Below are 25,198 nucleotides of genomic sequence, written 5' to 3' on the forward strand. Positions count from 1 at the left end.
AGTGTTGTCTTGTCAAATCTGAAGACAGCACTGTTGTTTCTACTGTTTTTTGTAGCTATTTCCTTAAGCTTGTAAGAAAAGTCAGAGCTGTATGGGCAACATGGGAAAAAAATGGGAAACTGCAGTCTGTTGCCACAGAGGCATGTGTTCTCTCACATGGTATTGAACCCCAACTTCTTCCTAACCGATGTACAGGAATGGCTAACTTTTGCTTTTGATGTCTCCATCTTTTCATATCAGCAGGTGGACAGTAGGTTTATCTTAATAGATGGCTGACCAGCTTTGGGTATTCAAGGTCTTATAACACGCCCTAGCCCTTAAAGTAAGCAAGAGATGTACCTTTCATGGAGTGATGGAAAACCTTCACGGATTCCTTAATTCTGTGTGGCGTTGAACACAGACCAATAATAGTCAATGCTTAGTGCAATCTGATCATTTAGATGCCTTTCTATCTGATGGAACGTAAAACATTTCATCACAGATTTAAGATTTGCTACCATGCATGCTAAAACTCACTGTACATGGTCAGACCTATTTTTTAATAAGAAAAAATTTTTCCTTATGCAAAAAGGACAAAGCGAGTGAGTTGTCTACTGCGTATTATAGATATTAGAAAGATTTAAAGGTTGGTGTCATGGTTTTAAAAATGCCATTCTCAAATGTTTCATGTGTCTTTCAAGATAATTGTATGCAGTACCTTATCTGTCTCTCCCACAGTCAGATAGGGTCACCAGACTTTAAAGTTTTTACCTTTCTTTAGGAATTGGCAAATACCATTCTCAGAATACTAACTCTTAACAGAAATATAATGGTTCATAAGCATAGTATTAGCTGAGATTTGAGAGCAAGCTTCTTATCTATATAAATTGTATTGAGTCTGTTAACTGCAATACTGCTATGTTGAATTCCACCTGCTTAGACTTTGTACTAAAGTCCTTTCATTTAATAACTGTTTTTATTTTGAGTTTTTACACATGGTATTTAGATGTCATGCACAGCAGCAATTAAAATGCCTCCAAAAAGCATTGGTCATGAATACCTTCCTGTGAAACCTCTGAGTAGCCAATTTATCTTATTTTCAACAGAACACCTTTGCTGCGTGCCATGGATTTGTTATGGCATGAATCTGCGTGTGCACATTGAAGACTACTGTAGGCCAGGAACTCCTCTCTGCGTCACTGACAGTGAGATGTTACCATATCAGAGATTACTAACTCCAGGTGCATTGCCAGCTTTCTTCTTTTTTTCTCCCATTAAATACCCTGGTTAGAATTTCATTTTAAACATGAGCTTTTTTTTTTTTTTTGCTGCCCAAACCCAACTTTTCCAAATTTCTTATAAAAGTAGCTAAAGTTGTGGTGAAGTTGTGTTGAAGTGAAGGCAATATAGTCAGGTGACAGGGAGAGGGAGAGCAGTGTGTGTACTTGTGAGATTCAGTCTGCTTCCAAGGCAAGCATATGTAGAAATCTTAATAGTTTTGCCACCTGTGAATTATTTGGTCACTGCTTATAGGAACAGTCCTTCTTCTAGTTGTGTAGAGAAATAAGCGGTACGTTCACTGATTCTACAGTACTGTAATTTTCACATTGTTTCCATTTTCATCTCCACTGTCTTTATAGAATTTTTACCAAAGCTTCAATCCTTTAGAGCTTGCCCTGATATTTCTGCCTTTCAGGGACTTCTTGTAGAGGAAGTTCAGCAAGAGAGGGTGTCAGGGCAGAGGGGGTGTGTGATAACGTAAGACATCCTGAAATAAATTCCAGGAGTGCTCAAGAAATGAGACAGGAAATTATGTGCAACTTATAATAAATTCAAACTGTCCCATAAAATAAATATAACTCATTTTGTTTCCATATGAATGTACTGCAGGGGTGTCGAATTTCCCCTTCCAGCTTTGTCGGATATAATCTCAGTCCCTGTTTGAAGTTTGCTAGTGTATTGTTCAGATGCTGCACTATATCAACAGACGCAGAAATGAAAGGGAATAAAGGAAGTAATAAGGTCTCCTACTGTTCTGGTGCTGGCATCAGATTGGTGGATTATTTATTTATTTACTTACTTAGTGGCTTATTTAAATCCCCGTATTTCTTTCAGCGTGGACTGTTAAAAGCATCTGCTGCTGAGGGCAAATATAACTGCCCTTAACAAGCCCAGGGCTGTCTTTCCTTTTTCCATTTTGGTATGTGGATGGATTATGATTGTAAATGTGTTTTGGATATGACATTTTCATAGTTCCTGTGACTTTTTAAAAAGAGACTGGGGGATTTTCAAATTACTGTGGTATTGCCAGTATGTTCCTTAAAAGTCTAGTCAGGACCATGTTTTAAAGATGAAAGACTTGAATTAGCTGAAGGGGAGGGGGAAATAATTCAGTAGAAGTCTCTGAAACTAAAAACTTGAACTGCCACATCTTGAATTGTAAGACTCTGCTTTGCTAATCCAAACTTTAGCAGTCTCATCATTATCTGATGTGCACAGCCGCCCATCAGTGCTGGTGAGCACGAGGGCAAGTGGAACTGCATTATCACATCTTACCAGAGTTGAAGACTGGCACAGAGAAGAATGCATACGCTTTCTGTGCAGCATACTGGCTCCAAACTGTGGAACTCACTTTTCTTTTATCTGGTGAGACCAATGGAAACATAAGTATTTTCATCACATGTGATATTACTGGGCAGCATGAGAGTAGCAGCAGCTTATATTCTGACAGTGTTTAGGTCCTTCCATCTTTGCAATTCAAAGTAAAATAATGAAAAAAAGAATCTGGTACTCCTAGAAAACTCCTCCACCTTGGTACTGCAAACTCTCAACAATTGAGTGTATTTTCCTTTAAAGAAACACATTCATTAATTTGGGGTCAATTGCTTGGTGACTAAGGGTGGAATAAATATGTTAGATAAACTCTGAGGTTTATAGTTAATTCCTAAGAGACCCATGAGTACCTTTTTTTTTCCTGTCTTCCCATTCTTTTTCCTTATGACATGGGATCTTGACCTTTCTCCATGACTGATTTATTTAGTTACTTTCCCTTCCTCCCTCCCTCCCTCCCTCCCTCCCTCCCTCCCTCCCTCCCTCCCTTCCTTCCTTCCTTCCTTCCTTCCTTCCTTCCTTCCTTCCTTCCTTCCTTCCTTCCTTCCTTCCTTCCTTCCTTCCTTCCTTCCTTCCTCCCTTCCTCCCTTCCTCCCTTCCTCCCTTCCTCCCTTCCTCCCTTCCTCCCTTCCTCCCTTCCTCCCTTCCTCCCTTCCTTCGTTCCCTCCCTCCCTCCCTCCTCCCTTTCTCACTTCCCCTCTCTCTCTTTTTCCACCCTATTTTTTTAAATAAATATTTCCCTTTCAGTTTTCCTGCCTCAACCAAGACTTAATGTTTCAACCCTTTATATGGCCCCTTGTTAAAATAAACACATACACAACTCCATGAGGTAACTGAGAGAGATGGCAGACCATCAGAAGAATAGGAGACTTCATTTATTTTTAATAAACCTTATGATTGCAAATGATTATCTGAAATTACACAAATCTTTGGAGAGTTCTCCTCCTTCCCTGAAATGCCTCCTGATCAGAAAGTGCCATCTTCTTGTTGCAACCTACGACACCTTGTCTTAATGCTCTGACCTGCTCTAAAGGAGGCTGAGCCATCCTAGGGCTGATGAGCCAGTTAAAATCTATGCCGATGTGGCGAGGTCTTCTAGCTCAGACTTTCAGAATTAGAGTTTCTAAATCCAGTCAACATGGGGTTTAGTGCACATAAGAGGACCTTGTTGGACCTTGTGACCTGTATAGAGAGTTAGGCTGGCTGAATATCTGAAGCTTAAGGTCAGTTTACTAAAGCAAGGGAAAATGGCTAATATACACTTCTTCAGTGCATTACCCTGCCTCTTTGGGGGAGACAGTGGTTCACCTGTCGAGCTGGGAGTGTCAGCCATATATTGTCCATTTTTTCCTGAAGCTGACGAACACAGCCCAAACAGCACGCAGCTTTCCCTTCTTGACACTTAGAAAAGACTTGGCATGCAATAGGCCTTGTCACAGATAACAATTTTTCTTTTCTCTCTTTTCCTTTCTGTGCGCCTCTGTGGGCTCTTTCCCCGCCCGCAGTTCTTGCTACGTGGAAGGCAAACCAGAAGTCCTCGAGTGCAAGATGCACTTTTGAACCCACGCTGTTGGGTGGGCTCCGAATTCTGGAAAGTGATTTCACTCATCCCGCATCTGAACCAGCCTGAGCCTCGAAAACCCTTCTGAGTCAATTAGGCGACAAGTCTGAGGCTGAGCCAGCTTGGACCTGCTCTGTACTGGATCACCCATGCCTGGTGTTTACACCAGCACGGCAGGATTTAAATACAACAGGGTGTTGTAACTTGGGTCTGTGAGAGCAAGAAAGAAAGCTCTTGTATTCACATTGCTCTCCTGGTGTATATTTTCATATGGGTAAGTGGAGTGAGAGATAGGACTGATCTGAGTTTTATAAGGCACTGTTATAAAATGTTATAGGGAGTGCAGCGTGTTGAAGTGATATGGTGTCAGCTCCATCCTCTGCCAGCAGCCCCCACCCCCAGCTGGCTGCTGCCCTTTTAGGAGAAGAAATGATCTCATGTTTGGCACATTTCTCCTGGGATACAACTTCCAGTCCAGGTTTGGGAATGGCTGTTCAGCTCCTAAAGTCCTGAGATGGCTGTTTATCATTTCTTCCCTGTTTTGCTGCAGGCTAGGAGCTGTGTACTCCCCATTGTAAGTTTTAAGAGATTGCATATATATAGCTATGTGACGTGCTTCAGGGCAGGAAGAATCCCATGGGACTATGGGGACAGCCCTTGCAATGTTTTTATCCTTGAAAGAGCACTTGATGTGTGGAGCTAATGACTGTCAGAGGGTGCAAATGTGTACAACGCTTTTAGACTAGTGTCTAAAAAAAATAGACCACAGATATTCTGTTTTCAGGACGACAAGAGTCAGTGTGACACTTTGTCCTTATTACTTGTGCAATAACCGTATCAGGTCGTATATGGCTAGGAAGGGAGGGGGCATTACTTCCCCCTCCATGAACCTTTGCTTTCCTGTGCAAAAGGAAAAGATGCCATAATTTCCCTTTTTTTGTTCCCTTGAGCCTACCTTGCATGACTGTGCTGTTAAGAGTAAAAGGAGACAAAAAGCAGTGCTGAAAAGGACTACCACAGCAAATTTTTACTTATGTCTCTGGGAATGAGCTAACTGTATGTGTATCAGGTGTCTTCCTTCAGGGTAAAGTAAAATTGTCAACCTATTGCTCTTCCCCTTGTCTGTGTTGACAGGAGTAGAATAAGCATTGAAAAGTTGCAAGAGGATCTCAGCGAGGTTTCCTCTTCTTCTCATCAAGGTGTCTTCCCCTTGCTTCTTCTAAGTGATGGATGATTTTGTTCATGAAGAAAGAGTGAATTAAAAACTACACAGAAGAAGATTTGGACTATTTTGTTTATTCCTTTTTAAGTGGCTGAAATGAAAAAATAAATCCTGGCCCATTTATTTGCATTAGCAAAGTCTGAGCATAAAGTAATTACCCAAAGTACAGTATATACACGCACATGTGCGTGCTCCTCTGCCAGTGCCTTCCTTGGAACATGGAGTCACTCAGATCAAGGGTTCCCTGTGCCAGGGGTTTTCCATAGGAAATACTCTCTTGATCCCCTCGCAGGCCTTTTGCCTGGTCTTGCAAGTGCAAAGGAGGCAAACATTCCTCAGTTAATTTCCAAGGCTTTCTGTGGAAGCCTGGGGCAAGTGGGCTGGTACTGTTCACTCACCACCCCACACCCAGTAGGAAGGAGCAGAGGAGCCAAAGTGCAAGATATAGCCACTTTGACCTCAAGATATCTGATACTCATTGCAGCTACTTTTATTTCCAGGTTGTTTTCCAGAGAAAACTGGTTTTTAGCAGTAATTTGGACAGTTCTGTAGGCATCCTTTTGATTTGTCCATGTGGAACAGCATTCAGTTAATCATGGGAGCAATTGCACCTGTGGTTGCCCAGCATCTCAGGTGCAGTAAATAGCTCTGGCACCTTGGGCACGAGGGCGTTTTCTGTCTTCATCCTTTTTTAACTTCTCTAGAGCAGAACTCCCATTCCTTTGGTAGGAATGCCAGGTAAGCAGGTTTTTCTGGCTTCTGTACCTGGTAGCTGAAGTCCTCTCTTTGTCTTTATATGGGATACAGTCAGGATAACGGGGGGACAAGCTATCTACCACAGCAGATAAACAGTGTTCATCCATCCTGACCCTGAAGCAGAAAGGGGGGGAAAAGAAAATAGGTCAGTGTTGCATTTCCATTAGGTCCTTGGATATATTGCTAAGGCTGGCTTGGGGACCTTTGCTTTCAGGATGTGCATGAAATGGGCAGATAGCTGCTTGGAGCTGGAAGACAGTTATTGTCATGGGGAATCCTTGTGCTTCCAGGGAATTATGCTCCTCAGAAGGATAGGACTTACTTTAATAAGCCCTTTCTTCAGCATGGTACAGTTATTCTGGAAGAGTGGATGTGCTTTGGGCAGACAGTACTGTTTAAAATTATATGCAACTCTTTGCCTAGATATGTTATACATGTTTTTTGTGCATTGCAAACTGGACGTGTCAGGATATTTTACTTATGATGTTTCCAAGATAATTGTTCTGAAAAGTTTCAACAGCTAGTCAGGAATGTCTTGCATGTTAACGTTTTATTTGTCAGTAATTACCAATATTAATTCAACTGGCTGTGATTTTGCTCTGCCTTGCTTTCCTTCAAAAGCCAGGGATTTCCAAGCAGTTTCCCATTTGAGCTGTTATCCAGCTGTTACCTTGGATGGAATACAATTAAGATACACAACATTGTGCAAATGAAATCCTGTAAACCATATAGTTACATTGGTTGATGTTTTGAAATATACATTTCTTAAAAAGAAGTGAGGTCACTGGCCTTGTCTCCTGCTGTTACACACCTAGATAAGTGCTGAGAGCAGTTTCTTCCTAGTTCACTACAGACAGCATTTCAGTACTGTGTGAAGTATGTATTTGACCTCAGTGACAAACTAACATCAGAGGATGATCAAGGATTACTCAAAGAGAAGGTATGGCTTGGCAAGAATTCATATAGGGATGCGCTTGGATGTATCTGAAAAGGGAGGGCGGAAAGACCATATAATAGGGGAAAATACTGGTTTTCTGTCCCTAGTATCACTTTCACAGTAGCAAAAGGCAAGTTTAGACAATGGCCTCAGAGGAGTCTTGCATATTGTCACTGACAGTTCATCATACCCCTAAACAGTGGGGATATGATAAGAACCAGATGATTTAAATTTCTTAACCAAACCCAGCAGTGCGTATCATCTGGGAAATAACTATGGCTTGAAGTCTGTATCAGTGCCTCTGTCAATCCAACAAGAGGTTAAACTGTATTTTTCAATATCTATATTTCTGTTTAATCTAGGAAACACACTGGGTGCTTGAAAAATATGACCATAGCAGCGTTTTACTGAATGAGGAGTAAGACTGGTACCCTCAGAAACTTAGGAGCAATTAAACGACATGATCTGCATTTATATGCACTTTTTTCTATGTGACACTGACAAATTGTTGGATTCTGTAGGGATAGTGCAGTTCCAAACAAAATTTTAAATTCATTTCCAGTATGTGACTAAGATTTATTTTCTTAAGGCTGAACTCCTTTTATAGGTCTCAGAATATGAACAGAGGTCTTGCTACTTTTCATGTTTCTCCTTCTGTGCACCCACACACATGTGTACACACATGCTCCGAGAAGAAACACGGTTCTCTCATCAGGGATGCAGCTCCTGGATGGCCAGACAGCTGTTGTGATTTAAGGATGTGTGACACTTGTTTTTTTCACATACTATTCCAGATAGTTTAAATGATTTCTGTGTACTGTGTGTTAGCGGAAAGGGTAGGAAAGATCTGTTACTCATCTTATAGTCTGAATACAACATGAATGCCTGTCAGCTCTTCAGAAATTACTGTTAAACACTGAAGTTGGTTTTTTTCCCAAGAATAAAATTGGATACCTAGCTCTTTTAGTCTTACTTGATTATGTCAGATTATTTTTGGTTATATTATAAGAAGTCCTTTGTTCAGCTCATAGTTTACAGCCTTTTTTTTTCTTTTGTAAGCCTCTTCACCTGAGTGCCCTATCCACTGGCAGTGATTTCATTTTGTATACGTGAGGCTTCTTGCTTGCTTGTTGAAAAGCACGAGGCGTTCCTTCCCTTTCTCATTAGAGAACTCTTTGGGAGTCCTCATGCCTGTTTCCTCTGGAGCTACTGTGTTGGGTGGTAGCTGCAGGATCATCCTCAGGTTAAATGTGTATTAGGGTAGTGAGGGATAAAGAGTGAGCTGATTTTGACTAGTGCTAACAGACTTATTTTTTCTATGTAGATCACTGATAAGCGAATTGCTTGCAGGTCACATTTCTGCCATTGATGTTGTAGATATCAGGACATCATCAGTTTTGTGTGGACAAAGCAGCAGATGTTTTTTAGAAAGCTCAGGCTGAGAACTAACCTAGAATGGACAGAAGAGGGAGGGAAGCTCTGCTGATACCAGCAGCAGGGTGTAATGAGCCTTGACTGCATTTGGCTTCTTTGGCATACGCTGGCATTTCAAGAAGCACCAACCTGGGGTACTTCTGGCAGAGATAAGAGACTTTTTCTAAGAGGGGAAGGAAGCTTTAAGTGGTGGCAGCTTTATCCCTTAAAGGCATGAACCCCCTCTCTGCTTTTTGCCTCCTTTTTTTTTCCTGTTTACCCGTTATGGCAGGAAATTTAGGCCTGTAACAGAGTAGTGTAGGAATTCTTGTACTGCAGAACACTGCAATGTTCTTGACTGTTATCAGGAATATTTTAATGTAGGTTCTCCAGTTTAGTTCATTATGTCAAAAGTGGGTAGAAATTATTAATTATTAGTGGTATAAGCTACATTTGAAAAAGTACTACAGCTTAATCTGTGCTAAACAGTGAATTCTTAGCTAGTAATGATATATACCCTTTGAAGCTGCAGTAGACCTGCAACAGACAATCTTCTTCAGACTTAAAATGGCTTTTTAGGCATTGCTAGAACTTCCAGCTCAATCTTAATGGTGTAGCTTACAGGAGGGAAAACCACTCTGCTTTCTTTAACATTAAACATGGATAGAGTTGAAATGAATTATGTTTATTCCACTTGTTAAAAGAAAACTTGGAGCCTGTTCCAGCTTGAGATCACATGCTTTCTGGGAATATATAGGTCTTATAACAAATCTTGGAATGCAAATAACAGGCACATGGCTTTCCTCTGGGTGGGAGTACAATTTATTTCAGAAAAATTTGGACCCTTAGAATGTCTAGCTGTGCTGATGCTTATAATTTGTGATGAGGTAAGAGTACTTGGTTCACGTGACTTTACCTTGAAACCCTTTTTAATTATGTCTCTGGGCTTTCAACCAGTAGTGAAAGCACCCATTTGCAGTTTGAAGATATTTGTTTCCTTGTAAACTAAAAGCACAGACACATATTTTCTTTTTAGCACACTAAAAGTGCAAATACACATATTCATTTTATAAAAAATACCCTCCAGAAAAGAGTTGGCTGAAATAACCACAGTAAATTGGCTCTTTTTATCACATGTATACATTAATAAGATTGTACCTGGAGGATCATCACATCTGGCCATAGTCAGAATTTGGTCACTTATGTTACTTTAATTTTTACATTTACCCTCGCAATTACTATGTTGAAATTAAATACTTTTGCATTTTAATAAAGGTAAGATAAACTGAGAGTGTCAAATAATTGTTATACACTCATTAGGTAAATCCATTACTGTCTCTCACAGACTAAATTAATATACCTTTTTTTTTCCCCATCAGTAGGTTGAAAACAAAATTACACCATACTATATACTACAGCAATAAAAAATTGATTCAATTACCCATGTAAACCATCTTCCAAAACCTGTTCTGCATAAGGAAGTGCTATATGTGTTCAAAATGCTGTTACAAACTTTGCACCATGAAGACAACAGAAAATGGAGGTTTACCACACCATAGAATAATCATTTTATTTGGCATAGCTGGCAACCTCCACTTGGCAAAAGTGCTAAGATAGGGCAGCAGGATCAGTGCAAAGGTGCTTCAGCAGAGCTGTTTGAAGAAAGCTTGCCTTCTGCCTGCTTGGTTTGGCCTCCTCATTCACAATATTTGTTTGATCAATTAAAAAAAAATCTTCACAAATTGTGTTGGGTCCCATTTTCAGCCTATCTCTTAATCTTCTGCTCTTGAACCCCTTTAATTTGATGGAGTTTTCATTCATCTTCAGCATGCTTTGGATCAGATCCTAAAATTCTTTCAAAAGGGTTGTCCACCTTTGTGTCAGAAGGCCAAATAGACTCAACTCTATTTAAGTGGCATTTGTGTATTTGCCTTTTAAAATACTCTGGTTTAAAAAAAAAGGAGCACTTGTGCCCAGGAAGGGTCCATAAGCAGCAGCATGAGGAATGCAGCAGGTCACCATTGGGAAATGTTGGGGAGCCATGGCTGGGTGGCCAATCTGGTGTGCTCCTTGTCCATTGGTCCTGCCTGTGACCCTTGCCACTTACTGAGCTATTCCTTTCAAAAGAAATAACTATATATGGTATGTTTGCAAAGAGGAAAATCCTTTCTTTTTTAACACATTCTGCCCAAACGGACAGACTCATTCTTCATGATCAGATTTTGACCGTACCTTGATAAAAGCAATAATGGAAAGAGAGGGAAAGAAGAGAAGATGGTTGGACAGGTGTCCTGCAAATCTTTTTTTTTTTTTTTTCCTTTAAACAATATGTCCATAGAAGTTTGCCAATTTGGCATAAGTCTGAGCTCACTTAAGCACGTTTAACATGATCAGGTTTCATTTAGTTACCGCTAATTTATTGTGCCAGTGATTCTCAGAGTAGTATCAGGCTTTTGGAAGGAACATAACAATACAATTACTCTGTCAACCTGAGTAAGCTAAATACTAATCCACGACCTAATGACTCACTTCAGGGCAGGAAGACTCTCATGGGACCGTAGGAACTGCACTGGTAATGTTTTCATCCTTCAAATGCATGGAGCTAATTACTGTCAGAGGGTGCAAATGTGTACAAACAGTGAGATTATGGGCTTTCTGTTTTCAGGAGAACAGAGTTCAGTGTGAGACTTTGGCCTTATTATTGAGCTGACTATAGAGATGGCTAATAAAAGACATAGGCTTTTACTTCAGCTAATCTTATGCTTGGCTGTTTATTCAGCATCATAGACAACAATAGTGGTTGAACTGCAATCCTCTTGCAGAATTTTATAGGACTAAATAGTTTCTATATTGGAAAATGCTGTTAGTAATGGTTAGGATATATAATGCATTCCTGGCTCCTTAAGGTACACTGAATAGTTAACCTCTTACCTTGACAAATCCCAATTAACACATATGTCATATGCTAACGTGCCAGACTTAGTCCTTTGCTCTACAGACACAGAGTATTCAGTTTAGGATCTCGACTATGTGTGACAAATTCAGTATCTCCCATAAACTGATGTATACTGAAACTGTTCACAGACTTAAACCATGGCCAAAATTTTCTTTCTTGCCTGTGAATAACAATATTCAAGACTAGTGTATTTCACCAGGTTTCAAATTTCATGACAAAACTTTTACACATCTCCAACTGAAGATAAAATTATTTCAGTGTTGAGCTATCTCTTTCAGTGTTGAGCTCTCTCTGTGTCTCAAATAATCCCTCAGTGTTGAAAGCTAAAGTTGATTCTTCTAACATGGACTAGCAATGATGCTTGCTGATGTTTCTCTGCTGAAGGTGTACCATCGAAGTCTCCCTCATATAGTTATTTTGCCCTCTCAAAGGTGCTGGCTCACAGCACAAGCCACGTTTTGAAGAACATAAATTGGTCTCCCTCAGACATAGGCATTTTCCATGTGCCTTTGCATGCTTATGTAGGTTATTCTTCCAGCAAATCCGCATCACCCATGAGGGACAATATCTATCTAAATGGTTAAATTATTTGTGTTCCTACAAACCTGTGTTTCTGAGGTACATTTGCAAGAATGAAAATGAAATGCTGGATACGTGCATGATTGCATTATTTGAAACAGATACTGCTGTACATTTAAGAGTTAATCCTAGAAGAGCTAAACATTTCTGAGTCCATCAGAGCTGCTCCTCTCTAAAGTTGTTTGCGCCCATTGGCATTAGCAATAGCACTGTCTGAGTCTGTGCCTGGCATTGGAGAGCTTCAGCTCTCCAGATACTGTGTACTTTCTTTTTTAGGTTAGAAAATAGTAGGGATAAAACGGTTATGCAATCTTTGTCCAAAAAGTTTTATAGGAGATCTTTGGACAGAGAAGAAGTAACGATAGTTCCAGTGAGTGAATGAAAGTCATTACATTGAACATCTTTGTAGCATGTTGATTTCACTGCGTTATGATTCATTTTTTCCTGAAGAGCATCTTGAAAGGCATTTTTTATTATGTCCTTTCACAGTTTCTAATGCAGCAACAAAACTTCAAAGCACAATTTCTAATGTCTACAATACTCCATCTCTTCCTTTTAATCAGTAAAAATCCTTTGCCTCACTGTTGTCCAAAGTGCTCTTTTATAATAGTCATCACCAGTTTTAAACTGAGACAGAGTATGATATACTCAACGGGTGAAAGCAACTTCATAGATCAACCCCCACTACAAGAACTGGCTGCCAATCAGTAGCAATGTCAGAGAATAATAGTTTTATTCAGTGCTTTCAATGACCAAGATGATATCCAGTAAAAAGAAAGGTTAAGCTAGCAACAATATTTTTTGTCTATTAAATTATTTTTCCTGATTTTTTTCCTTCTCCCTCTCTTCAGAGCTCCAGAACAGCTCGCTCAGAGGAAGACCGAGACTCTCTGTGGGATGCCTGGGGCTCATGGAGTGAATGTTCACGCACTTGTGGAGGAGGGGCTTCGTATTCACTGAGGCGCTGCCTGAGCAGCAAGTAAGTGGGTGAACACATTTTACTTTACTGATGGGACAATTCAACCTACTCAGATGTGTCAGACCATGACAAGTGATCAGTAGAGATCTTGAACTACGCTGAAATTCCAACTCAGTGTCAAAAAATGAATGTGGTGTTTTTTCTAATTCAGGCAAGCAGCCAACATGTCTGATAAGGCAACACCCTTTTAAAATACAGTGAGAACCTATGGAGATAGAAAAGTTTCCTGGACAGCTTGCAAGGCTGCCAGCTACTGAAAAGTGAAACCTCCCTACACTTTTACCACTTACGTGGTAAGACTTTTCGCGCACTCGTACCAGACTACAGCTAATTCACTAGGTTTAGCACCCCACATTCTCAGACACACTGAGACTATAAAAGTGTCGTATTGACCCAACATGGCATCTTGAGCTACATAAGAAAGAACAAAAACTCTGTTGAGGATATCTTATGAATTAAATCTCAGGTAGGAAGTCTTCCACACCAGTGAACCCACCCCAACAGGCAGAAGTAGAATGAGCCAGTGCAAAGACGAAGTCTGGCTACCCAGTCAGGCACCTGAGATATTATTCCTCCCCGGTTACTAGATTGCAATGGAACATGGACAAGTCATTTGACATCATTTCCACTCTATAGTATATGTTTTACCTGCACAATACTTCTAGCAAATATAATTTCTATTTACTTTAGGAAAAAGTTTACCTGCAATAAACATGACATATGTGATAAATATTAACAGATTTCTGATAAAGGATATGAAGGAAAACTCCAGACCCAAACTTTGTGCCTTACTGCCATCTCTGATACCTTATATGTTGTAGTGTAAAAAGTGTAACACAATTTTCCATCCTGCATATCTTTCTTTCATATTTTCTTTCATGTGCTTATAAAACTGATGTTAATAAACCAAACTGGAACAATACGTTCCAAATTGTTTCCTACATGTAACATTTTAATACATGATGTTGTTCAGTGAGGACAAGAAATAGCACGAGGAATTGAACCATAACACCAGGACAGAATATTGTGTATTTTAGCTTTATCTGTGCACTGTTTGGTCTCCTAGTTCCAGCTGTTATTGAATTGACAGTGTGCGAAAGTCTGCTGGAAGAAGAAAAGATAAGCAAAGACATCCACTGAAATGAGTGGAAAGACACCACTTTTCTCTTTGATTCCCATGGGAGAAAAATAAAATAATTTAGTTTTTTAACTTGGGGACAAGTTCTCATCTCTGCTTAGTTCCATAGCAAATAGTGATTCTGCAAACACCTTGAAATTGGGAATTGCAGAGGCAGGAACACATTTTCAATCACTATGTATCCTTTTCAGACTTAGGAAGATAAGTTATCTTCTTCCTTTAATGTAAACATGAATCCAGGCAGATGAGGAGATCTGGGGGATCTGAGTGATACAAGGGTGTGCTGACTACACCTCTGCTCCCTCATTGAGAACTACCTCGGTAGCTTCTAGAGGGGAAAAGTCTTGGAGCTCCATGACAGCAGTGGTAGTAGGCATAGTGCTCTGTGGTATGTGACTATAAACCACTCTTTCTCGGCAGAGTCTCTCCATCTCCTTCTATTTGGTTCTTCTACTATTCCTGATGCCCTTGAAGCTACTTCAGTGCAACAGGGAATGAACTCGTAAATCACACAGTACTTGTTTTCCATACAATACCTTACTACTGTTCCATCAGTACATAAGCAACGCTTCCTGCCTTAAGAAACCTGCTGCAAACTTTGGCCCATTCAGACATGGAAGCCCTCTGTTTCCAGGGTAGGATGCAGGAGTTTAATTAGGTGGACAACTTTTGCTAGCCAGTAGCAATAAATTCATAAACAGTAAAATTTGAGCTGGAATTAACACAGATTCAAATGTGTGATAGTTTTTCCTTTTTCCTGGTTCATGTGCAACTGCTAATAAATAAAAAGTTTAAATGATTCATTTTTGTGCTAGGCAAGCATTTTAAGTTGCTAAGAAAAAGGCAGAGAGGGAGCAGGGGAAAGAAACTCATCCAGTCTTTGAAGATTTGGAAATAAACCTGTGTGCATGAGTATTTCAAACCTGGCAAGGCTGGAACAAAATGTCCACCTCTCTGGGACAATTTCTTGCTTGGTACAGTTTACCTCATGGGTTTGCTGTGTGTATAATTTCACGGCAGCATGAAGGAAGATACTATACACTTCTGGCAAAGGAAAACTGGCAATGCCTATAGATGTTTTGGAACAAATTAATCCTAACTATTTCTCATCTTGGGAGGAATGCTTATAGTGCCTTTTGTCTTTTAATTCTGTATGAGGTGACTTTCAGATCATTACATGAAAAGAGAGAGACCAGTGCATCTGCTTTGCAGAAATGCAAAGACTAATTGACCATTCCTAAACACTGTTAATATATGCAGCTAAATAAAGGAAACCAATTTTCTTTCCAGCTTTTGTTTGCCAAAGTTATGTTAGTGCTTGTGTTGTTTGTTTTGGGAACGTGTTTTTTGTTAGGCCTTCACAGCTGTGATGAAAGAATGGAAAGTGTTAGAGAGAAATTCTATTTTCTAGTGTTTTAGATGGCAAACATTTCAGGGTAGGGGCTGTCTAACAGTACATTTAATTAGAACAACTGGTCCTAATTATGCTAAGGACATTTAGTATGATAATGTTATAAATAAATATGCCAGTCACACAAGCAGACAGCAGTTGTCAGCCCAAGTCAATGATGCATCCTGGTATCCCGTGCTGATAGTGAGAAGCACTAGGTCAGTCTGGTGGCAGAATAAGCCCCTAAAAAATAATGTTTTGATAATTACTAGTTAAAGACTGGGCTGAACCTGGCACTTTTCATGCTCTTTGTTGGCATTAACCCTTTATATCTTCAGATGTTATTTACATAAAAGGACTGGCCCACTTTAAATGTTGCATTTGTTTGCCTTAACTCACTTGAACATGAACCTCACAGCCTCATTATATATTGAATGAAGAAGGAATATGTTATATATATATAAAATTCTATATGTAATTAATTATATTATATATATATATAAAAATCATTTCAACCTTTTATTTCATTAAGAGTTGCACACAGACCAGGAAAAAAGAAAAACTACCACACATTTCATACTGTGCTAATTCCAGGTCAAATTTACTATTTATGATTTATTGCTATTGGCTAGCAAAATTTGTGCACCTAATTAATATATTTATAATTATATATATATTATGAGATATATCTCTCTCTCTCTCCTAATGACATGCATCCCAGTGTCCTGATGAAATTGGCTGATGTCGTTGCCAAGCCATTCTCCATGATATTTGAAAAGTCATGGCAGTCAGGTGAAGTCCTGACATGATCCCCCACAACCTCCTTGTCTCTAAATGGAGAGAGAGGGATGGGATGGGTGGACTCCTGGGTGGATGAGGAATTGGTTGGATGGTCGCATCCAGAGGGTAGTGGTCAATGACTCAATGTCCACACAGACACTCTTGACAAGCAGTGTCCCTCAGGGGTCCAGACTGGAACCAATACTGTTCAAGGTCTTTATCAATGACAGAGACAGTGGGATCGAGTGCACCCTCAGCAAGTTTGCAGATGACACCAAGCTGAATGGTGTGGTTGGCACGCCTGAGGGACGGGATGCCATCCAGAGGGACCTGGACAAGCTCGAGGAATGGGTCCATGTGAACCTCATGAAGTTCAAGAAGCCAAGTGCAGGGTCCTGCACCTGGGTCGGGGCAACCCCCAGCATCAATACAGGTTGGGGGATGAAGGGATTGAGAACAGCCCTGCTGAGAAGGGCTTGGGGGCACTGATGGATGAAAAGCTGGACATGAGCCGGCAATGTGCATTCACAGCCCTGAGGCCAACCATATCCTGGGCTGCATCCAAAGCAGCGTGGCCAGCAGGTCGAGGGAGGTGATTCTGCCCCTCTGTTCTGCTCTGGTGAGACCCCACCTCCAGTACTGCGTCCGCTCTGGAGGCCTCAGCAGAAGAAAGACATGGACCTGTTGGAGTGGGTCCAGAGGAGGCCACAAAAATGATCAGAGGGGTGGAACACCTCTCCTCTGAGGACAGGCTGAGAGAGTTGTGGTGTTCATTCTGGAGAAGAGGAGGCTCCGGGGAGCCCTTATTGCAGCCTTCCAGTACTTAAAGGGGGCTTCTAAGAAGGATGGGGACAGACTTTTTAGCAGGGCCTGTTGCAATAGGACAAGGGGTAATGGTTTTAAACTAAGAAAGGGTAGATTCAGATTAGATACAAGGAAGAAATTTTCCACAATGGGAAAATGGAGGGTAGTGAAACACTGGCACAGGTTACCCAGAGAGGTGGTAGAATAAAAACCCATTACAACAACACTGACTAGCACTGAAAAGGGGATACATCAAATATTATGTATTTAAAAAATACCGTTTAAAGTTTCAGCTGTATATACATTTGATACCAAAATATTGTCTACTGTTGTGTTGCTGCTTCACAACTGAATTTAGAATTTAGTTCAAGCATGTGACTATGGTCCCTAGTTTCATGTTACAGTCACAGACTTATCTGTCTCAAGGGCTGAGATTGCAAGAGCACCTGAAGATTTTCACATTTAACATTGATAAAAGGTATAAACTTTCTGAGTGAAAATTACAGTAAAACAGTTATTCTAGTTTTGGGGTTGCATTTTTATCAGGTAAAAACTAACATAAATTACTGCAACTATTGTGCAAGAATATAAATGCGGTCTGCTCTAATCCTGGCATTACTAAATAAGGCAAATTATGCCACTTTATGAAATATTATTATGCTGGTCAGAATGATCATTTTAAATACTGGTTTTCTTAAAACTTCTAGAATAAGCCCTTTGCTATCTTAAGGTCTGTAGAATAAAAAGCAAAAGATTTTTGCACAAATGCTATCATAATTGCTGAATACATCCACAAAAGTAAATAGCGTTCTGATGAAGCACACCATGTCACTCAATGGCAGTACAGTCAATGTCATAAAATTCTTAGGTCACCTGTGCTACCAAATGATTTTGGAAGATAGTTTTCATTACCCTGACCAAGACTATATCAGTATGCTAGTTTAGTGTATTATTTTCTGCAAATGACCTTCAGGGTACCTTAATAGCTGTCTTGTCTTCTGCTTCAGTTTATAACTGTAACTGGTTTACTCTATAAAGGACATCCTCCATGCTATATTGGGTGATTTTCAGTATTTGGAATAAATTTTGTGTATATTTAGTTTGTAGATTCTTCTGGTTAACACTGTGCCATCTAGCAGCATTTTTAAAAGGAAATTTTATTCTACTTACTCTGGGATTAGTCAAATCTGTAATTATGAGAACATTTCATGTTTTCATTTGGTGAAGAAACATTTCAATTTTTCAAGAAGGATTACAGTTCTAAGTCTTCCTAATGTCAGAAGCAGCAAGCAAGAATCTTAAAATTGAGTCAACACTATAAAAAGTGGCAAATTTCACACAATCTAGATCAGCACTGTAATCTGTAGCCTGATTGTTGTTGGTCTTTGGAGAACCAGTTAGTCACATTGTGCTGGGTGTCCTAATTTCTGGCCTCTGTGCCTCAGTGAAGTGGCTAAAAATATACAATTGCTTTCCTAGTGTTGTTTTTCCATGTAATCCATTGCTGGAGTTGCCACATGGATGTTATATGTCACTGTTTTGGGTGAGAAACTGATCTGTGTGAGAATGAATGGTAGTCAGGATTGTATCTACAGATGAGTGATGGATATGGACTCCATAAATCTGTCTCTGTTGAGAAGTAGCCTACCTAACAAAAATGTCTGTGAAGCCTTCACTTGGATGATATACTGTTCATAAATCCAGGTTCACTGGAAGAGCTCTTGTATATTCATAATTCTTTCAATAAATCTGTTCTTGGATTTAAATGAAAAAGAATTAAATCAGCCAGGCCTTTGCCTGATGTGGAGTTTTTGTAAGCCTTACTACCCATAAAAAAATAAGTTAAGATGTGATTCCCTAAAGCCCCAAGCGATAGATTCTACATGAGAAACCATGAGCATTTCAGTAGAGCTGGGCTAGCACGTGTGATTCAGACCCAGGTTCAAACTTCCTCAAAGCATGGGGATCTTGGGTTCCTGTTCAGCACATTTGTTTTTTAAAGACCAGCTGCAAAACTTGGATCCTCATCGAAGCTCAGCCATGTTCAGGTTTGGGGTCTTAGTACTTTTGGACCAGCAATATGTTCAAGGTGCTATCTTTGTGATACAGCAGGCCAGAGATTTAGTATTGTACTTTCTTTCCTCTTGGACTGTGAAGAGACCTCTTGCCGTTGTTTTGCTGAAAGGCACGTCTTTTAATTCTTGCTTTTTTTCTGCCTTTCTTGGCTAGTGAGCAATTAAAAAACATTTGCAACTGTAATTGCTTTCTGTGTATCTGCAATAGGTGTCATATGTGCAAATCTAAAGCTAAAGACACTTTTTAAAGATTCTTAAGAAAATAAAAAATACTACAGTGGCAAACAACCATGAGAGACTAAATGCATGAAAATAAACAGTCTGAAAGGACTCTGACAATTTTTTCTCCTTCTTTTCCTTTACTTCTCTAAAATTTTATTTTTGTTATTTTAATTAGACTAGCCAGTCATATTATCTGAGAGTTTAAGGAGTATCATTTAATGCCAGCTGTTACTTAGAAAATAGCATTTTCTGAATCCTGTGAAGGCTCTGAAGGCTCTGAATAATGCAAAGAAGAATTTGAAAGTAAAAATTGGAATAAACTCTCTTCTGTTCAGCCATTTGTACAACAAAAGTCCAAGATCTGCCTTACTTTTGAGTAATATAAGGCCAATCTTAAACTCCAAGGGTAGCAGGAGCTACCCAGAGTAAGAGCTTTATGTCGGTTGGAGCACTGTTGGAGCTGCAGCTGATCATTGTTTGTATAACATTCTCAACAAAATTCTCAAATCTGAACTGTTCCCCTAATCAAACTTCCAGAATTTAAAATGAAGTTGTGACATGAGCTTAATCATACCTTTAGAAAGAAAGGCTTAGCCCTGCGAGACCAATAGATATATTAGCTTTCTCTGGACTCTGGGGTCTTTTGGCTAGACTGCTAGAAATAACCACCTTGGTATATCAGTAGCTGGGCAATCTACCTTTGTCTTACTTTGGTTATTTCTTGCACTATAACCCACAGTATAAACAAGACTTTAGAAGAGATAGGGTGACATTCTGCAGGGAGCATTCAACTCAACTTCAACAAGCATCAGGTAGCCAGAAAGAAGTAATTGTTTTGTACTATCACCCTGAAAATGACTTAGTCTTTGAGAGGCACTATTTACTTGTCCTTCAAATTCCTAAACACTCAGACAGGTTTTGGTTCAGGCTAAGTGTTAAATAAAGGCTTTTTTTCCCTTTTTCTTTTTTCTAACAACATTGGCGACCTTGTTGTAAAAGGAAATTCAGTTATTTAAACAGGGCCTTCACCTATACCATTTTCAACCCCAACTCTCTCAGTCTTTCTTCACAGCAGAGATGTTCCAGCTCTCTGATCATTTTTGTGGCCCTTCTCTAGACTCACTTGAGCAGATCCATGTCTGTCTTATGCTGGCGGCCCCAGAGCTGAATAAACACAGGACTCCAGGTGGGGTCTCACCACAGCAAAGTAGAGGGGCAGAATCACCTCCCTTGACCTGCTGGCCATGTGTCTTTTGATGCAACCCAGGACATAATTGGCATTCTGGGCTGCAAGCACATGTTGCCAGCTCATATCTAATTTTTCATCCACCAGTATTCTCAAGTCTTTCTCTGCAGGGCTGCTCTCAGTCAATTCATCCCCCAGCCTGTATTGGTATTGAGGGGTGCCCTGACTCAGGTGCAGGACCTTGCACTTGACCTTGTTGAACTTCATGAGCTCCCATGGGCCCATTCATGTTAAGTATGATACATTATTTACATCAGAATAATTGATTCCCTCATAACAAGATTGAGGAAAATGTTATTTATGCAAAAAGTAGGCTTTTGGTGTCCACAGATCAGTACTCATGTTTTTATTTGCCTAGCCATCTTCCTGTGTGTAGTGACTCAAGTTAGTATTTTGCCTTCTGGTTGTTTTTTTTTTTACTCCCACAGAAAGAAAATTCATAGATCTGTAATTAAATTTACCAGGGAAAGTTGGATTGTCTATCCATGTCCACTTTTCTTGTCTCAAAGTTAACTATTCTTGTGACATTTGTGGTATTTCACTATTTCAACGAGGTGCATAAGTCTATAGGAGACAGTCTCCTAAAAGATTTTTGCAGTTGGAATGCCAAGCTGCATGGCAAAACATATTAATGCATCTGCACAACGCATTGTGGCAGGCAACGTGCTTATTAACAAAAGGATATGGAAAAAGTTTTACATAACTTTTCAATTTATCATCAGTTGAATGATTTGGACGTGAAGCTGGGGAGACCCGACCAGGCAGTTTGAAAAATTGAACTCCTAAAGTCAATGCAGACCCGATACATCTTCCTTTTGCATAATAATTTGGTGTCCATGGCTTTCCCTTACATTTCCTTTATGGGAAAAGGGACATGCTGAAAGAATAAAAGACAGTCTTTTTTCCCCAGAGAAGGGCAAACACAGAAATTGTTCTGAGGATGAGAGAGGGGTCATAACACTATGCAACATTTGAGAAAGAGGTAAGAGCAACAGCATGAGGAAAGAGAGATGCAAGATGGTATTCCTGTGTGTATAGCACAACCTCATGCCTGCTGGCACATGAGCAAGGGGAGGGCTGATGCAGCTTGCCTAAAATCTTGTGGGAGGAGAAATGTCCACAGCATACTTTCCTTGCAGATACAGTGCATAAACCAGAATCTGTCCCAGAAGATTATCAAGGGGTATGAAAATAAAGGAGAATGAAGATTGTCCAGCATTACATGACCTTTCAAACCCCTGTAGTGAACAGTTGCATCAAAATTCACATCCACAAAAATAGCTCACCACTACCTCATAGTTGCTTGGTCATGTGGAAACTTGTTTCTTAAGAAAAGCATTTGAAACTTCGATGACTGCTGAGAGTGGCAGGAGTTGATGAGGTCCATCTCTGAATCTCTTTCGTAATCTTTGGTAATGGCACATAAAGGCAACTTTGGCATAGGGTTGCTATTCTTTCTGGCATGGATTATTGCAAGGCTTCTAACTCTAGCTGAGCACAAACACACATCTACTTTAGACCTTTGAGGGGGGGACTTGAATCAAGTCCCTCTACAAACTGGAGCCTGGAGAAATAAAATACCAGGGTTTCAGGTTGTTTACATTAAGAGAAGTGAATATTTTAATATATTAAAAGTTGTTAACCTTTTTCAGACACTTTACTGGAAACAAATGACTAAGTTTGAGGAATGAAACATAATTCCCAATAGCTTGCTTTTCTTTCATATTCACATGATAATAATTGCCTGTCAAGCCAAACCCTCAGCTACCTTTTTCCTCTGAAAAATCCCCTGCAGTGTATAGATAACAGACATGACTTCTCCCACTCTTTGTGTGCTCTCCAAGATGAACTTGCTATTTTGGGTAACTTCTGACTTTTCCAAGTGGCTGTTTGTACTCTTTATTGATGTGAGTTCTCATTTATACCCTGCAGAGGTCAGGGGATGTGTGGTGACTGTATCTCATCACATGATCTCACTAATCTGTTGTGGTCCTTCCTTGCATGTTAAATGCTCTGTGCCGTAGCATTCTGCAAAACATTCCTGCTGAGATATAGGAACCATACCATTAATTTGAACCCTGCCTAGTGGAGAAAACCTAGTCTGGCCTGGTGTCATGCAAGATGCTGTATATTTCACTCTAGCCAGATTAAGTTCACTAGATGGTTTCATCTTCCCTATTTTAAGGATAAACAGGGGCAGAAACAGAATTTACTTTCAAAAATCAACATTATGTCCCTGAAAAGTAGCTATTGAATTTTTTATTTCAGAATCTCTTTAATCATCTATTTTTTTTCTACAAATCCTATGATATTGGATCAAAAAGTAGATACTTGAGTTTAAGAGAATCTGGAATACTATCCTGAAGCAGTGTATATCTGAAACACAAACTACTCTGCAAATCTATTGTGAAAATACATCAGCTCAGGCTGAAAGCAGTTTGCCTGCTTTTGGTTGATGGGTGATAACTGGGAAACTAATGAGCTTAAATAAGAAAACCCCAAAGTCTGGTCTTGGAGAGAGGACAAGGAGAGTTTAGCAAGAGTGGTTCCTAGTGTTCATGAATCATCACAGCCCTAACTGCATCCAGAATTGCACATTTTTTCTGAACAACCCTGACCATGAGCCAAAAGAGGGAAATTGGAAGAAAAATCTGAATAGTTCTGTGGCATATGTCTAATGAAAGTCCCTTTCTTTTCCCTAATACCAAGAGCAAGAGAAAAATAAGTGGTTTTTTATTTCAAAACAGACAGTATGAAGAAACTGTGAAAAGAAGAAGAAGAAGAAACTGTGAGGCAGCTGATAGAAAAGGAGTTTAAATTTCCCTGGCAATTCAATGGTTCTGAGGTTAATAAATTATGGAAGTTGAAATTGTCATAACAGCAGGTCTGTGTGAAGCAGAGAGACGTCTGATGGGTTGTATGGCATTTCTGAGAGACAAACGGGGCGTGTATCATGCTTGCCAAAAAAGCTGTTCGGTGTGGTGTGCAAGGCCTGCACTAAGACTGCCTGCATGCTGCAAAATAGACTGTTTTCTTTGCTACCTATGGGTGTAAATCAAGAGTATCCCTACTGAATGCAGGGGAATGTAAACAGGTTTGGCCTGAACCACAGTACGTCTACCAGCTTGTCTATATTGCTCAGGAATAACTAGGATACTGGGGGCGTTGCTTGGGTGGTTTTGTGGGTTTTTGGTTCATAGACCATTGTGAATACCATTTTTATTATTGTACTGCTAAAACTGTTTTTTCTAGTGCTAAATACTCTGTGCACACTCTTCACTTCTGTGTGTGCTTGCAATGATCAAAATTTACTTGAATTATACAACGTTACAAAAGCATTAAATTAATGGTATTTCTGTTATGCTTTTGATAACATTATTTTTATGCTAAATGCTACACAACAGAATATGTTATTTTTCTGCTTGCATTTCTTCTGAAAAAGCAATAGGGTTTGTTTACTTGCTTATCTTTACTTGTGATCATTTACACCACTGTGATACCTTTGCAAAACTGTGTTTTGCCCTGATTTTATAATGACATAGGTGTAAATGACTACTGGAGGAATTTTACAATTGAGTCTTGTGGGAGGAGGTGGGAGGAAGGATGACTTCAATAATATAAAGGAAATCTGTTCAGTTTATTTTAGAGTTAAGTCAGTATGGAAGAAGTTTTTCTGCTTTTAAAATAACAGAGGAAAAAAGAATGACACAAATGCATGCAGATGCTGTCCTTTCTCTTGGATAGCTCAAAATGGTTTGGATTTAAGACTTCAGTCTTGGCAGGCATTTAGTCCTCAAGGAATGTGTGCTTGTTAAATCCTGGCCAAAAAAAAAAAGAAAGGGGATTAAAAAAGTTGTGAAATTAAGAAATTAAAAATGTAAGGAATTCTATTTTGTTGAGGGATAATCTTTAAAAAGCCAAACCCTGCGTTCTGATTTGTACTGAGGACCTCCACAGAGCATGCTGCCTGAACTCATAAAACACATGAATCTTCACCTAAGGTCAAACACTCAGAATACACGCTGCTGAGTGCTAAAAAGATATCTAGGTGTTAACCTTTCGTCTGGGAGCCCTGCCAACATCAGGGCTGGTATGGGTCTGCTGTGGGGCAAAAGGAGGAGAGCCATGGAGAGCACCGATCAGGGCACACGCTCTCCTTGCCCTCTGCTGGCCTCAGCTGCCCTTGGGACGCTGCTCGGCGGCAGGGAGCTGGGAGTAACGACGGGCGGGTGGATCGGGGCGGGGGGAAGTTTTATGCTCTCCTTCTCCCCTCGTCTCAAACTGGTAAAAAGCCCTGTCCTCCTCGCCTGTCACTCCGCGCCGCCGCAGGTGGGCTTGTTGCCTCCCGGCGCGCAGCTGGGGCCAGAGCCCGGCTGCTCGGGCGGTGCCAGCGCTCCGCGCTGCGCCTGGCCAGGCGCAGAGCTGAGCCCTCCTGAAATCACTGTGGATAGCTGGGAGACTCGAGGCGTTTTTCACGTGATTCAGGCGTTGATTTACAGCTAAGTTCCGTACTCTGACCTCCAACCTCATTTAGAAATTGATGCCACCTTC

The 25,198-nt window shown here is 40.1% G+C and overlaps 1 protein-coding gene across 1 annotated transcript in view; it reads left to right on the forward strand.

Moving 5' to 3' along the window:
• ADAMTSL1 (ADAMTS like 1) overlaps positions 1 to 25,198 on the forward strand; it is a gene marked incomplete at both ends in the record, with an annotated part of 200,758 nt that overhangs the window by 4,108 nt on the left and 171,452 nt on the right. Inside the window, one exon of the mRNA XM_082013297.1 lies at positions 12,865 to 12,992. Coding sequence (XP_081869423.1) covers positions 12,865 to 12,992 — 128 coding nt within the window. The remainder of the gene's footprint in view (positions 1 to 12,864; positions 12,993 to 25,198) is intronic.

The sequence above is a fragment of the Phaethon aethereus genome (genome assembly GCF_964289735.1).
Source record: "Phaethon aethereus genome assembly, chromosome: Z".
NCBI lineage: Eukaryota > Metazoa > Chordata > Aves > Phaethontiformes > Phaethontidae > Phaethon > Phaethon aethereus.